The 16,386-nt window shown below is 49.0% G+C and overlaps 1 protein-coding gene across 1 annotated transcript; it reads right to left on the bottom strand.

The window, feature by feature from the left end:
* Positions 1-634: 634 nt before the first annotated feature.
* Positions 635-5,893, bottom strand: LOC149994964 (centrosomal protein CCDC61). Its single transcript, XM_090260564.1, has 4 exons — positions 5,625-5,893; positions 5,289-5,371; positions 2,047-2,204; positions 635-800 (listed from the first exon to the last, which is right to left on the bottom strand). Exons 1-4 carry the CDS (start codon positions 5,770-5,772, stop codon positions 635-637), a joined length of 555 nt encoding a protein of 184 aa, XP_090116690.1. The 5' UTR covers positions 5,773-5,893.
* Positions 5,894-16,386: the final 10,493 nt, after the last annotated feature.

Here is a 16,386-nt window from a genome sequence, read left to right as displayed (position 1 = left end):
GTTCCCTTGTTCTCACCACGGTCCCACCTAACACAGGGCCTTTGCACATGCTGTTCCCTCTGCCTAGATCACACTTCCCTACCCCCTTCTCTGACCCACCCCAAGACCCCACCCGGTTCCTGTTCCAGCCTTCCACAGCACAGGCCCTCTTTCCTGACCAGTCCACCTCCATTCACAGTGACACACTCGGTGGTTCTGTGGTGAACATCTCTCTGCGCCCTGCATCGGTCACTCATGAGGGTCAGGGAGGGAACCGGAATAAAAGAGGTGCTGCCTATAGCACTTCCTCCCACCCTGTCTTTGCACTTGGTGTTCCCTTTGCCTGGAGCTTCAGCCCTTACCCGGGTGGGTCAGGTCCCCTTTCTGAGCTATCTGCCCTGCCCACTGCGTCTTCACACATCTGTATCCCCCATGGAACTAGGAGTCCCAGGACAGCAGGGCCAGGACTGTCTCAGTCACCTCTGTGTCCCCAGCACCACCCAGCACAAGATGGGCACAGAGAAGAGCTTAGAATAAACATACAGTGAATGAGACACCGGCGTCCTCCGGGCAGCACTGAGCATAGGACCCTGCAGTGACTGAGGGGATGTGCCCCTCCCCCACCCCAGGCCACAACTGCCCACCCCTCCCTCACTCACTGCTCCCGCAGATGCCACAGCTCAGAATCCCTGGCGTCCCGAGGGTCCTGGCCATCCAGCCCTCGAAGGCGGCCCAGCTCCTCCTTCAGTGAACGGATGATGCCCTGAAGGACCACGGGGTCTGGCTTACCCTGGTACGGGAGGGGCAGCGGGTAGTGAATCCTGAGGAGGGTTAGAATGGTGGCGTCTCAGAGGCCAAGAATCCCTGAGGGTATCTCCCAGACCCTGAGAGCCTCAGGGCAGGAAAACACACAGTTCCAAAACCTCACGGTCCTAGAGGCAGCCTCGTGCTCCCTCCCTGCGCCCTTCGCCCCGGTCAGCCTCCCCTGGGACCCTGCTACCTGCGCTCCCGGAACCTCTGGGCCATGCTGCCTGCAGACTAGCACAGTCCTGAGAGTCCATAGCAGGAGGCTCTAGGTCAGCGGTCCCCAACCTTTTTGGCACCAGGGACAGGTTTCGTGAAAGGCAATTTTTCCACAGACCAGGCTGGGGAAGGATGGTTTCGGGATGATTCAAGGGCATCATATTCAAGCTCACTTCCTGCGTGTGGCCCAGTTCCTAACAGGCCACAGACCGGTATGGGTCCATGGCCCGGGGATTGGGGACTCCTGTTCTAGATGACCTGACCTGGTCCCCTTGGCTGGAGGAACGTAGGACACCTTGATGAACTGCCCCACCAGGCGCTATTCATAGAAGATGGATAACTTCCCACTGGAAAATCCAGGAGCTGTTAATTAACAAAGGGCACAGACACTTTCCCCGCTAGCCAATGCCATTCCCAACTGCTTCTCCCTGCTGCCTCCTGCTATAAAGCCGGCCAGCCGGCCAGATATTCATTTTCCCAGCATCCCTTTCACGTGACCACTTCAGGACAAATATTATGGGAAAGGCCACATGGCCATTCATGGCCAGACATTATAGGAAATCTGTCGGGAGTCTTCTGGGAACACTTTGGTTTTCCTGATAAAAACCAGGGGGAATTAGCAAGCATGGGCCTGGTCCTCCTCCTCTTGCTTTGATGCGCACGCAGTGCCTGCAGGGCCGACAGCCTTTTCGTGACCGTGAAGAGACACGGATGAAATTAAAAAGCCAACACATTGAGGACGACAAAGGAAAACAAACAAAAAACCATATGGAGCCCGAGTCCCTATTAAAACTGGTGAGTTGCTGCCACCTACCTAGACATCTTGGTAAGTGATAAACTATGGTTTGTTTAAGGCACTGGTACCGGCTGTCCTGCTTGTAACCAGCACTACACTGAACGACACAAAGCTCAATACCGAAGATTCCAAAAGCAAGGCTAAGCAACACCCCTACCGTGCCCTGGGTGTCAGGGGCTCCCGGGGTCTGACCCTGTCCTCTCCCACTTGCCCACCAGCCTGGACCTAAAACCAGCCCCGTGTCCCACCTGTCAAACTCCACCGAGTAGATGAGGATCAGGTAGCGCTTGGAGTTGAGCTGCGCTGACCTCGAGGCCAAGGGGCCTGGGCGGCCCCCCATCTTGCAGTTCCGCAGGGACTCCAGATCCGTGTAGGTCAGCAGGTCAAGGGTGACCGACTCACTGCTCTGTCGGGAGAGGATGGGAGGAGCTGCCACTAGGCCCAGCATGGCCATACCCAGAGCACAGGACCCACACACCCGGGCCACACTCCACACGGTCTCTGGGCTGTCTCCTACGCTGCACCTGAGGAACAAGATGGCCTTGTCCAAGGTGCTGGCACAAGGACCTCATCAGAGGGACAAACTAGAAAGAACCTAAATGCGCAGTCCTGGGGACAGCTTGGGACTGTGACTGTCCACATACTGTCCACAAACCCCTGGGGACCCCTGAGACCCTTTCAGGGAGGCCAAGAGGTCAAAACAATTTGCATAATAATACTAAGATGTCACTTGCCCTTTTTGCTGTGTTGACAGTTGGACTAATGGTGCGAAAGTAACGGTGGGTAAATATGCTGGTGCCCATTAGCTGAAATTCAGCCAGGGGCACCAAATGCACTAGCAGTCACTGTACTCTCCCGTGCCATGCAGTCTTGGGGGACCCGGGGGGGGAGGGGAGGTAGAGAAGGCAGCGAGATAGATCGATCACGGGAAATGAAACCTGTGAATATTCTTAATGATGCTGTAAAAATTGTTAATTTTACTGCATCTCAACCCTGCGAACACAGCTCTGTACAACTCTGTGACCAAAGGGGAAGTGCGCCCCCTGCTGCCCACCCACGTGCAGCCGTCGTCCCGGGAAGAGCCCTCGTGCAGTGGAGCTTTGAACTAAGGCAGCCACTTTTGCAGGGAACACTGTTTTTACTTGAAAGAACCACTGTCAGACGAAACCAGGGTTCTTCAGCCTTGGTTGTCTGTCACGAATATTCTCAAAAGTGAACAGAGTGAGTCTGCCATGTCCAGAAAGGCAGCTGACACTGTTTGTTGCCAATAATTGGGAAATCTTGTGTCTGCTACCACGTGCTTGACGGCTCCTGGATGTCCCTTTTCTGGTGAGATCAGTGAGGATATTAGCAAACGTGACTTCCTGATATTGGATAATGAAATGTGACAACATTTCAAAGAGCTGCACAACTCAATGAACCAATATTTCCAAATGACCCATATGTGCTGTTACAAAATGGGCGAAGTACCGAGGAAAAGTGCAAGATACACCAGTAGATATTAAGTACCAGGGTACAGAAAGTTCACTGTTATTTATTCAGATTCCACACTGCAACCAACCTGCCCAGTTTTAATGTGTCAGCTAAGAAGGATACACACAATTATCTGAAAAAGCTCCTAAAGGACTCCCTGTACAACTACCTATCTACTTGAGACATATTTTTCTGCATATACTTCAACTGAAACATATGACAATAGACAGAATGCAGGAACACATAGGAGAGAATAGGTGTTTTCTATTAAGCCAAACATTAAAGAGATTTGGAAAAATGTAAAGCAATGTTACATTCCTTCTAATTCATTGTTTTAGAAAATATATTTTTCATAAATATGTTACTGAGGTTAACATATAACAGCATTATTGTTATTTTTAAGTGAATTCAGAGATATCTTTAAATTGGTTTAAATTTTATTTGTAGTATGGCAAGAAATATTGATAGATAAACACTGCATAAATAAAAGCTCTTTGGTGCCTCCAATAATTTTTAAATTCTTTAAACTATAAAAGGATCTTGAGACCAAAACGTTTCAGAACCACTGGGTTAGAGAAATCATGATGAAGGGATCCCATGGAATACTAGGCAACCACTAACAAGGAAGACAAACTCAAAAGTTCCCAATAAAAATAGACAATACCAATATAGCACTTATTATAACCCAGCCATTATCCTAAACTTTTTTCATATAATTCATCTAATTTCACAGCACTATGCAATGGGGACCACTATCATCCCCATAGTACAGATGGGGAAACTAAGGCATTGAGGGGAAGTAGCTGGCCCAGGCACCTGGCTGGTAAGTGGCAGTGGTGGGTCTGAACTCAGACTCCATGCTCCCGGCTCTTGTGCTATTATGGCTACAGATGCTGAACCGTTAACAGTCTGGGGTGGGAGGTGGAAAGGGGATGATGAGGGACTCTCGCTTTCTAAGTCACAATTACATGAGCACACGTTTTATCTGTAATCAGAGAAATAATGTGCTTCACAGTTTTAAAATGACATCTAAATCATTCCCTGTCACCCTGTTTCAATATGCCTTTTTACCTATTACTACTTTTAACTACTTGACATCATTTTATTTTCAACTGTCTGTCTCTCCCACTAGAACGCCAGCTTCATGAAGACAGGGACTTTTGTCTCTGTGTTCACTGTTTTACTCACATGCCAAGAACAGTGCAATAAAAGGAATGATTGGCCATATTCACAAAGGTAACTAAATTGTTATGAAATATTGTTGAACCTTTCAAAAGCAGGTTACAGAATACCTTGGGAAATATAGCAAATATACACAGGGAGGGGCAAAAGTAGGTTCACGGTTCTTCATATGGAAAATAATACAATAAATAATAAATAATAATACAAGAATGAACTCTGTTTTGTGTACTCTCAACTGTAAATCTACTTTTGCTCCACCTGGGATAATTATAGATCTAAATGCACACATACACACCCCTACATACACACTCAAAGGTTCACAAATAAATAGAGAAATGGAGACATGACCAGAATGATTTTCACCAAAATATTACCAAGAGTGAAGTGATTTTTCCTTTCTTCTTTACATTTCTCTGTGACCTGAATATTCTCCATGAGAATAACTCTCATTAGAATCAAAATAAGACATTTACATTTGGGAAAGAAAAAAAGAAAGAGCCCTGGCTGGTGTGGCTCAACAGATTTAGTGCTGGCCTGCAAACCGAAAGGTTACCAGTTCTATTTCCGGTCAGGGCACATGCCTGGGTTGTGGGTCAGGTCCTGGTTGGGGTTGTGCAAGAGGCAACCAATTTATGTTTCTCACAGACATAAATGTTTCTCTCCCTCTCTCTAAAAATAAATAAATAAATAAATATTTTTAAAAAATAAAAATAAAGAGATAGCCCTGTGCTTCAATGAAAGCGAAGACAGAAGGTCTTGCATACATCAGATGGGCATCTACGCCCCAGGAATCCGGAGTACCAAAACCTCCCCCAGCCCCCACCCCTGGCCCTACCTGAGTCAGGGCAGACTCCAGCATGTTACAGAAGATGTTGAACTGTTTGAAGTTCCCTGTCTTGTGAGTCAAATCTTCAATGACTGGGTGGGGAGCAACATTCTTCCTGAGGTCTGACCACTTGTCCCATCCAAGGGCCAAGCATCCAAGCTTTCTGATTTCCCCTGACACCAGTGTCTCTGGCCTGAGGGATAAGCCCTACACCCCCTCCCAACCTTAGAGCTTTTCTGGCCAGCTAGAAGAGGCAGGTGGGCAGGATCCCAGGTGGCCTGGTCTTCTCAGAGAAGCTGATCCCGGGGAAGACCAGGTGAGCCCACCCCGGACAGGCACACTCACAGCTGGCATCAAACTCGCCCCGCCACTGGTCAGCCGTCATCCGGTCCTCCACCTCCAGCTCTAGCACCTGCCCAGACACCAACACCCGCACGGCATGCTCCACACCCCGGAAGACGTAGTCCACCTGCAGGCCGGCTGGCTGGTCCATGGCCAGTGTCCCTGGAGGAGGGGATGAGACAGAGACCCAGAGAGGCTGAGAGTCCAGGCTCAGGAGCTGGAAGGCCAGAATTCATTTCCTGGCTCCACCATTTACCAGCTGTGGCACCTTAGAAGAGAGACTGTGCCTCAGTTTCCTCACCTGGAATATGGGTATAAGAACAGCACTGACCTCAGTGTTGTCGTGAGGATTAAATTAGACAAAGCACATAAAAGCACTCAGAGCTCTGTCCTGCACATTACTATGCCCAATATTAAGACTATTGATTATTTATTAATCCTTATATTCATTATATATTTATTATTATTCACTCACCGATCAGGAAACATTTGTAGAGGAAAGTCCAGCTGGAAAAGGGGACAGAGAGTATTGAGGCCAGGTGGGGCAGGGATTTCAAACAGGGGGTCAGGGCAGGCCTCTGTTAGATGCTGACATTGGAGTAGAGACCTGAAGGTGGTCAGGGAGCCACCATGTGACCAACTCTCCAGGGAGAGTGGTCCCCATGGAGAGAATAGCCAGTGCTATTGTTATGCGTGTGTGTGTGTGTGTGTGTGTGTGTTTAAAGATGTTATTTATCTATTTTTAGAGAGAGGAGAAAGAAGGGAGAAAGAGAGGGAGAGAAACATCAATGTGCAGTTGCCTATCACGTGCCCCCAACTGGAGACCTGGCTTGTAACCCAGGCATGTGCCCTGACAGGGAATAGAACCGGTGACCCTTTGGTTCACAGGCTGGTGCTCAGTCCACTGAGCCACACCAGCCAGGGCTATATATTATCAACGACACACGTAAACCACTCACAGTGAATGAAAAACTGATTTCATTAATTAGCCTATCGTAAGCATAAGCACCTTCTCTCAGCCCTAGAGCCACTAGTCACTGTCAGCTCTAGAGGCGCCGGAAGAGAGCCAGGTCTCCACCTCAGCCTGGATTCTAGGGGCCGGATCAGAATGAGCACCGCAGGCTGCCTGGGTTCATATCCAGGTTCAGCTCTGCGCACAGACACGAGTGAGTTACCCAACCTCTTCTGGAGCCAGATTCCTTATCTTTAAAGCTCCTGCCACCCTGGGTGCTCAGATCGGAGATCAGATTACAGCCCTAACCCAGGAGGGTGGCAACAGGTCAGCGGTATAAAACTGTCAGGGGGTGGGGGGAGGGAATGCGGGGGTGGGGGTGGCTTGTTCTTTTGGCGAAGGTGGCCGGGGAGGCCCCGCTGAGCAGAGGCCTGGAGGGAGGGAGAGAGACAGCGAATGCTGGGGAAGGCCGTCCAGGCAGAGGGAACAGCCAGGTAAAGGCCCCAGGTGAGTAGTTCCTAGTTCGTTCTAAGAATAGCAAGGAGGGCAGCGAAGGAGGAAGGGGGATGTGCGATGAGAGCAGAGGTGTCCGGGCCAGACGGTGCTCACGCAGGACAACCCGGCAGGATAACAGTGCCCCCATCTCCTTGGACAGGCATGAGAATTAAACGAATTGATCATGTTAAAGTCCTTGGAGAGACCGAGCCATGCCCAGCATACAGCAAACGCTCAGTGCCTACTGGCACGTCGTCATCATCATTGTTGCTTTGTGGTTTCTGAGCTTGAAGGGACTACAGGCAAGGCAGGCCCATGCCTCCCCAGGGCACAGATAGGGAAACTGAGGCTCAGCAAGGAAAAGAGCCCTGTCCAGGGTCCCACTGCTGCTCCAAAGACAGAGCCTCCCAGGGCTGCCCTGGACCTGGATCGTGGGGACCTCTCCTGGGCCTGATCTTCTCTCCACCGTCGCCTCCTTTCGTCCTCGCAGCTACGGACACCCCAGGAGCCACACAACGTCACAGTCCCGTTACCTCCCCACCCACCGTACCTAACTCCCGGGAGAAGAGCAGGAAGGGGGCCCACCTACCCCACCCTGCTGCCCACCTTCCAGCTCTCCTCCCTCCCCACTCCCCCACACAGGCCCCCCATTCCCGCCCCAAGGAGAGCGGCCTTTCCAAATCCAAGAGGCCTGAAACATTGGCCTCCACCTCAGTCACCAGCTATAAGCCCCTGAATACTCTCCGCGAATTCAACCCTTCCCCTAACCCACCTGCCTCCCTCACCCCCACAGACTTCGCGCACCCCACCCCACCCCCTCTTCTCGGCACGTGGGGAGCGCTCAGCCATGGCTGACAGAATGAATCGCACACCTGCAAGCCCGGCCCCCCTTCCTGACCCGGCTCCCCGTCACTCTCTCCCCAGACGGCCCTAAGGTCCCGCGCTCCCCTCCCCTCCCCTCTGCGGAACCCCCCCCCCATTCCAGCCCTGCCCCTCTCCTCTCCCCTCCCCAAGTCGCTTGCTTCCGTCCTGCCCTCCCAGATTGGGAGAGCCTGGGGGCGCGGAGGGGGCACATTGCCCTTCCCCCTGCAGCAGCACCATGTTCTCCTGGGGCTCCTCCACATCGTACCTGAAGTTTGCCCCCTCATTAATCCGCCCCGATTCTGCCTGCATATTTGCCCAAGGTTCCGCTCCTCACACCCCCCACTTTCAGTCTGCATTCCGTCGCCCCGTATTTCACCTGAATTCTGTTCCCTCCTAAATTCTATGTAAACCCCTCTCTCCCCGACTCATATTTCCCACCTTTCTCTCCTTTGGAGAGACGCTCCTGAACACTCCCCCTCCCATCCTGGGGTTCCCCCCGGCCTGGAGCCCCTCCTTCCCTTCTCCCCACACCCCAGCTCCCCAGCCGACCCTGTCCTTCCACCTGCACCCTCTATTCCTGCTCTGCGACCAGCGGCCCATCCTGGTGGCTGGGTTTGTTCTAGGCCCACGTCTGTCCTATCTCCTCTGCCCCGCCTCAGCTTCTAGAGGCCACATCCCAGCATCCCAGCCAGGTCACTCTGCCCTAGCCACCCCCAAATGTCAGCACTTCAACCCTGCACGCTCCGTGTGGACACCCCAGAGCCCCACTCTGGCCCACACACCTCACTCCATTTCTGGGGCCTCATGGCATCATGGCTTCTGCACACACACAAGTTCCCAGCCCCGGCCCTCTCTCCCTCTCATCATTCACTAAGGTGACCTCCCCCCTCCAGTTCCAGGATTACATCACCACCCCTGGCCCCTCCTCCCAAATTACACTCCCCGAGATATTTCAGATTTCACTGCCCTCACCCCGGGACCAGAGCTGAGAATCCTCCAGGCTGGACTCCCCAAAGACAAATCCACATCACCATCTCCCACACGGGACATGGTAAGTGCCCACCCCTGGCAGCCCCACCCCATGGTGTTTTCCCACTCTCTGCAGCCCCACCCCCACCCCCACATATTTCAGCCCAGCCATGACCTAGTGGGACTCTTCCATGCAGCCCGCTACTCACCACACACACACACACACACACACACACACACACACACAGCCTGGCCCCCATTCTGAGATCACATCCCACCATGTGGGTGAATCTGAGCTGCACTGAATCCCCTCCACCCCGCTTTGCTTGGTTGGTGCTCCCCCAGAATATAGACCAAAGCCTTCCACAATAACCCCCAGAATGTAGAGACCCAAAAACCCTTCAGGACACCCCATAATCCAGACCTCCATAGTGCACACTGCAGCCCACTGCAACCCCCTGGGGTACCCGGACCCCCTCCCCCACTTTTCTTCCAAAGCTCTTACCTTAGATAAGGCCCATGCACACTTACCAGCCAAAGACTCACCCTTAGTTCTGCTCTGTGGCAGGTGTTGTAACCATCCCTATTTCACAGAGGGTAAACTGAGGCCTTCCCAGGACCCCACAGCGGACTGGAATGCTTGTCCCCCTACTCATCACCCAGGTGCCCTTCCCTGGCCACCTCCCATTGCCCTGCATAACTCTGTTCCTCTCCCTCCCAGCACTCATCTAAAAGTGGCTTCACACCTTAAGCATCGCACATGCTACAGGCTTGGGACTCCTGGGTTCAGGATCCAGCTCCTCCACTTACCCTCTCTGGGCCTCTCCCCATCAGGAAAGTGGGGATCCCACCTCATGGCATTGTTGTGGGGATTCATTAAATACGTGTAAGGTGCTGCAAACAGTGGCTGGCACTCAGTCAGCTGTTACCTTGTGCGCACCTAGTTGATGATCAGGTGCCAGAACGGAAACCCGTGAGGGTACAGCCATTTTGATCATTCCTGTATGCTCCGCACCCTGGGCCAAGCACAGATTAGGGGCAGCTTGGGGATTAATGGATGATGCCAGGAAATGGGGGACTAGACACCGGAGATACAGCCAGGTCTCTCCCCTCAGCTCACTCTTTGTCATTGACCAGGTCTCAGCTCCAGTGCCCACTCCTGCAGGAAGCCCTCCCTGACTCCCAGGCTAGGTGAGAACTGTCTCAGTCACCAGCATCTCCAGCAGAGGACCAGCCACAGAGGGGAAGCTTAATGATGAGAGAGCTCCTGCCCAGGCTCTGAGATGGCCTGTTTGGCTCAGGGAGGGCCGCAGGCCTTGGCAACACCTCAGATGTCTAATGAAACTGTGGGATCCTGGGCAGGGTCCCAAACCTACAGAAGCAAAACCTCCGGGAGTGGGCCCAGGAATCTGCATTGCTTACAGACTCCCCAGAACTAACTAGAGCTGAGTCCTTCTGCCCTTGGCCACCACAATCTCCCCAGTTTATTACCACTGTCTAGACCCATCCAAGACCCTCCCAGCTCAACAGTCCTGCCCTATAAGACAGGGAGACAACCTCCCTCCACACACACAAATGGTGATAATGGTGAATACTTAGCACAAGCAATCTTTTTAGCACCTTTCTGAACTTCTGGGTGCCAAGTTCTATATTCACATGGAGCCAGCACTGTAGTGGGGGGAGTCTAAGAACCCCAGTGGACTGAATGGAAAAGAAAAGAAGGCCCATATCTATGCTGTCTACAGGAGACCCACCTCAGGATGAAAAATACACACAGACTAAAAGAATGGATAAAGATAATTCATGCATATGGAAAAGAAACAAAAGCTGGGGTTGCAATACTTGTATCTGCCAAAACATACTTTAAAACAAAGGACATAGTAAGAGACAAAGACGAACACTACATATGATAAAGGGACCAAAAGAACAAGAGGAGAAAACTTTTGTAAACATTTATATACCCAACATAGCAGCATCTAAATATATAAAGCCAATCTGGATGGACGTAAAGGGAGAGATCAACAGTAACACAGTCAGACTCGGGGAATTTAACACCCCACTGACATCAATGGATAGATCTTCCAGACAGAAAATCAACAAGAAAACAGGGCCTGAAATGACACACTAGATCAGATGGATTTAATTGGCACCTTCAGAGCATTTCACCCCAAAGCAGCAGAACATGTATTCTTTTCAAGTGCACATGGAACATTTTCTAGGACAGACCACATGTTAGGACATAAAACAAGTCTCAATAAATTTAAGAAGACTGAAAGCATATCAAGCATCTTCTCTGACCACAGTGGTGTGAAACTGGAAATCAATTACAAGAAAAAAACTGAAACAAGCAAAGACATGGAAGCTAAATAACATGTTACTAAACAATAACTGTGTTAACAATGAGGTAAAGGTAGAACTCAGAAGATACCTTGAAACAAATGAAAATGATAACACGACCACCCAAAATCTATGAGACACACACACGGACCTAAGAGGGAAATTCACAGCATTACAGGCCTATCTCAAGAAACAAGATAAATCTCAAATAAACAATCTAACTTTACACTTAAAGGAACTTGAAAAAGAACAATAAACACAGCCCAAAGTGAGTAGAAGGAAGAAAATAACAAAGATCAGAGCAGAAATAAACAAAATAGAGTCTAAAAGAAAACACAAAAGATCAATGAAACCAAGAGCTGGTTCTTTGAAAAGATAAACAAGATGGACAAACCTTTAACCAGACTCATCAAGAAAAAAAGAGAGAGGGGATCCAAACAAAATCAGAAATGAAAGAAAAGAGGTAACAACGGACTTCATGGAAATAAAAAAGACTAAAAGAAAATATTTCAAACAACTTAGGCCAACACATTGGAAAACCTGGGTTAAGTGACACATTCCTAGAAACATAGAATCTTGCAAAATGGAATCAGGAAAAATCAGAGAATCTGAACAGAAACATTACAACTAGTGAAATTGAAGCAGTAATAAAAAAACTGCCAACAGGCAAAAGTCCTGGACTGGATGGCTTCACAGGTGAATTTTACCAAACATTCAAAGAAGAACTAACACCTCTCCTTCTCAAACTATTCCAAAAAATTCAGGAGTAGGCTCCCAACCTCATTTTACAAGGCCAGCATTATCTTAATTCCAAAACCGGGTAAATGCATTACAAAGAAAGAAAATGATAGGCCAACGTCCCTGATGAACATAGATGCTAAAATCCTAACTATCAGGGCCAGAGGCCCCATGTTGCCCATCCTGAAACCTGCCACCTGTATCAGGACTTGCAAAACAGGCTGTGGTCAGTGGTCACTGTGTTCTGGGGAACTGTGCGCTGCAGCCTCGCAGGTCCTGAGCCACCACCTGTGCTAAAACAAAGAGGGTATCCATCACTGGCCATGTAGCCCATCACGAAGTTCCCCACTGTCACAGCCAACTGAGGCACAGTTGTCAGCATCCTGCCGAGACCAGGTCTCTCTCCTCTTGAGCATTTCCCAGGAGCAAGGGCCATAAATCTCCCGGTCTTTCTGTTACCACAGCAACCATCCCTACCCAGAGGACATTGTTGTTTCACCTACGTTCTGGACTCTGGAGCTGACCAGCAGGGTGACTCACCCCCCTGGGGGTCTGGTCTATGCCCTTAAAAACCCCTGTACTCCTTCCCTTGCTGCTGTTGTCTGCTCAGACTCAGCCCTTGTGACTGAACATCCTTCAATAAAGCCTTTGAACTGGTCCACCCGTTCCTCTCTTCTTCCGGGAACAAACCTAACGCTTAAAATATGTGTAGATTCCCAGGAATACAGCATGAGGAATGGATTTTATGTTGTGAATTATACTTAAGAAACAGTTTGGCTCTGTGGGAAATGTGGGCTTACTCTTCACCCTCAAAAGGACGTTGGCCTCTCTTTTTCCTCATAGTGTCAAGTGTTTCAAAATAGGAAACCAGGGAACATTTGAAATTTTGCTCCCTGGCATATGTTATCAATTAGGTTCAAATAAACTTGCAAAAAATAACAAGAAATCAGCTCTTGGGAGCCAAGACATTGCTACCTGGAAGATATACTATTTTAGGGCTGCCACCACCACGTCTCCTTGTCACTATACAGGCCATTATGAGGGCTAGCTATGATTTATACGGTAATATAAAAATGGGAGTAATGGCATGAATTTCATCAATGGGTAAATGAAACCAAGGAAACACCCTTACAGAGTCCTGTTTAACACCCTGTGATGAAGACAAAGATTCCCTATCTGATGTTTGATTGACAGCTTCCAAGCCCCATGCCTCCCCATTTCAGCCCCACTTCAGGCTCAGCCCTTAAGAAAGACCTCGGGCTTCCTTCCCTCACCTGAAGGGAAGTTCAAACCACAGAAAACAAGACCTGCCCCAACTTGTGGCCAAAATGAAAGCCATGGCTAACCCTGCTTCCCCCTTACTTCCCTTGGATGAAACCTGAGCAGCCCTTCCCCTTGGGGACCCCTATTGTTCTCTCCTGTGTGGGTGGTAAACCTTATATACATTTGTGTCGTGTATCACTCCTCCTGATATCCATATAAATTCCTGCCTGAGGGGCTGTCCTGTATCCAGCCAAGTCACTAGACACCCAAGACCACACCGAGAACAACAGAAGTCCCATAACCAGCTCCCTCTGCCCTGCCCAGTCTCAGCGGTCACTGTCTGGGGCCAGCCTGCCGCCTCTACTGGACTTCAAACTCTGAGATGTCAGGGACCAGTGTTGCCATGGCCCCAGCCAGGTGCTCAGTTGTTGGGGATGCTGTGTCTTCCAAAGGTCAGAGGACACTCTGATTCTTGTGGGAAGAGAGAGATATTAAAAGCCCTTTGGCTTTATCCTCTCTGCCCAGTTCCCTCAGTGGGAGGGGTCCCTGGCAGGAGGCCCCTCTGCAGGTCACACACACGGGGTCTCCATCAGTCCCAGGCCCAGCCCCTCCCAGAAGGGCGAGCAGGCCCCAGTGTTAGGCCCTGCTGGACAAACTCCAAGTAAGTCGTTCCCCTACGTGGTTCTGGCTGATCTGTGCTTCTGGAACTCGAAACAGAGAAGGAAATTGATGATTTCACCTGTCACAGGCTTCCCCATTGGCTTTCGCTGTGACCCAGCAGCTAAATACGCTGACTCTCTCTCCTGGCAGTTTTGGGGTGTTATTTCCACCTGGCTGCAGGGACCCCCCTACCTGGGGAAAGGCAAGAATGTGTAAGTCTTCCATCTGTGCTCTGAGATGTCAGGCATGCAGGATGGGCACTCCCCAGGACCCCGGGCCCCGACCTGTGCTTGCTGACTGGATGGGAAGGTGGCTCTTTGGCTCCGCCTGCATTCCTCAGGTATCAGGCCTGATTCCAGGTACTGCAACAGGGCTTTAAGGGACCCCCACCTGGATGGGCACTCCAGATCCTTTCCCTGCTTCCAATGCTCAGTGGCAGCAAACGGAAACTACTGAGACCAATATAAGAAGGGACTTTGAAAGTACAGGGGATGAGGGCCTGATAAATTCTCTGGCATGACTCCTTGAGGGCCATAAGGAAATACAACTAGGAGGTGACAGTGATACAAAAGAACCCAGGCAGACAGTGACCTTGAACATTTCACCCTAAATCCTCTCAACCCTGCAGGTAAGCTTGGGGAGTGGAGTAGTGCACCTCGGACAAGGAAGAGGAGGCAGAGAATAACCACATATCTAGAACTCAAGTTAGCAGCTGGATTCCAGGATTATCACTGGGGGGAGGTCATCACAAGAACTTCCTGAACTTAGAGTGAATTGGAAGGGAATAAAGAGCATACTGTAGTCTCAAGAGCAGATGATACAACTATCTTGGATAAGTTAATTTATGTCCCCAATTAACTTACATATCAATACTTTCTTGACTATAACAAACAATAAAAGTCAGAAAGGTTTATTTTATTCTTACAACACAAAATTCTTACAACCAAAGTTTGCTTAAATAATGCTGTGTGACATATTTTACGAAACAAAACCATTTTACCATCTTTGTGGATCAGATGATTTAATATTTTTAAAATGGGCATAACTCCAAATTGATCTACAGATTCAACATAAGCCCTATCAAAAGCCAGCTCTCCATTGTGCAGAAACTGGCAACCTGATACTAATTCATAAGAAAATGTAGGGGACCCAGACAGGTAGGTAACACATTCTTGAAAAAGAAGAAAAAGCTGGAGAACTTAAATGCCCCAGTTTCAAAGCTCACTGTAAAGCGACCATAAATGAGGACAGTGTGGACTGGCATCGTGATGGACAGCAATCGAATAGAACTGAGATTCCACAAATAAACCCGCACACGAGCAGTCAATTGACTTTTGACCAGGGTGCCAGGGTAATTCAATGAGAAAAGGGTCATATTTTCAACCAATGGGATGGGACAACTGACATGCACGTGGGGGAAAAAACAAGAAACAAAAACTATCTCAGGTTAGTTCCTGGCATCGTACAGAGAAATGTAAAGGCTAAAAGTATAAAATTCTTCAAGGAAATTAGGAGTAAATCTTCGTGACCTAGAAGAGTAAAGCAATGCTTTTTTAGATGAGAACAAATACAGGAGAGAAAAAGCCAAAATAGATAAATTCTATTTTATTGAAATAAAAACCTCAAAGGATGTCATCAATAGCGAAAAGACAGCTCACACCACAGGAGGAGATATTTGGAGATCATATGCCTGATCAAAGAATTTTATCGAGAATATAGTAACTTTTCAAATCAACAGAAAAAAGTAAAATGAATAAGAAATGGTGAAGGATACAAACACATTGCTCTAAAATACAGGAATGGTAGATATTAGCATGAGATGCTCACCACTTTTAGTCACTAGGGAAATTACAATAAAAAACGTGAGATACCACTTCACACCACTTGTAAACAGATATCCATACTAGTATTATCTTTTTTTTTCTATTACAGTTTATATTCGATATTAGTATGTATTAGTTTAGTGTATGGCATAGTAGTTAGACAATCATATACTTTACCAAGTGCTCCCCCCCGATATTTCAAGTCCCCACCTGGCACCCTACAGGTATGACAACATTATTGGCTGTATCCCCTGTGCTGGACCTTACATCCCTGTGACTATTCTGTGACGACCAATGTGTCCTTCTCACTCCCTTCTCCTTTTCACCCAGCCTCCCCTCCCCTGTGGCAACTGTTAGTCTAATGTCTGTAACTATGAGTCTGTTTCTATTTTGTTTGTTTGTTTATTTGCAAAACAGCATTATTAACAGCCATCAGTGGAAATCAAAACCCCCGCTTTCCATCAGCTGAGGCGTGGATACATAAAAGGTGGTGTGTCCATGCAGTGGGGTATCACTGACAACAAAAAGCAATGACGGCCTGATGCACACACACTACAACACGCATGAACCTGGACCCCCTATGCAGAGTGAAAGAGGCCACCTAGGATCCCATTTCTATGAAATGTCCACAGCAGTCAAACCCTTAGAGACAAGAGGTAGATTA

This window comes from Furipterus horrens, unplaced genomic scaffold, assembly GCF_987537825.1.
Source record: "Furipterus horrens unplaced genomic scaffold, mFurHor1.1.pri manual_scaffold_13, whole genome shotgun sequence".
Classification (NCBI taxonomy): domain Eukaryota; kingdom Metazoa; phylum Chordata; class Mammalia; order Chiroptera; family Furipteridae; genus Furipterus; species Furipterus horrens.
This window is presented reverse-complemented; position numbering and strand designations above follow the sequence as displayed.

Coding starts and splice junctions, on each gene's coding strand:
- LOC149994964 (XM_090260564.1), bottom strand. CDS start 5,772: ATGGACCAGCCAGCCGGCCTGCAGGTGGACTACGTCTTCCGGGGTGTG. Junction 2,205..5,288: donor TGGAGTCTGCCCTGACTCAG/GTAGGGCCAGGG, acceptor CTCTCCCGACAG/AGCAGTGAGTCGGTCACCCT. Junction 801..2,046: donor TACTCGGTGGAGTTTGACAG/GTGGGACACGGG, acceptor AACCCTCCTCAG/GATTCACTACCCGCTGCCCC.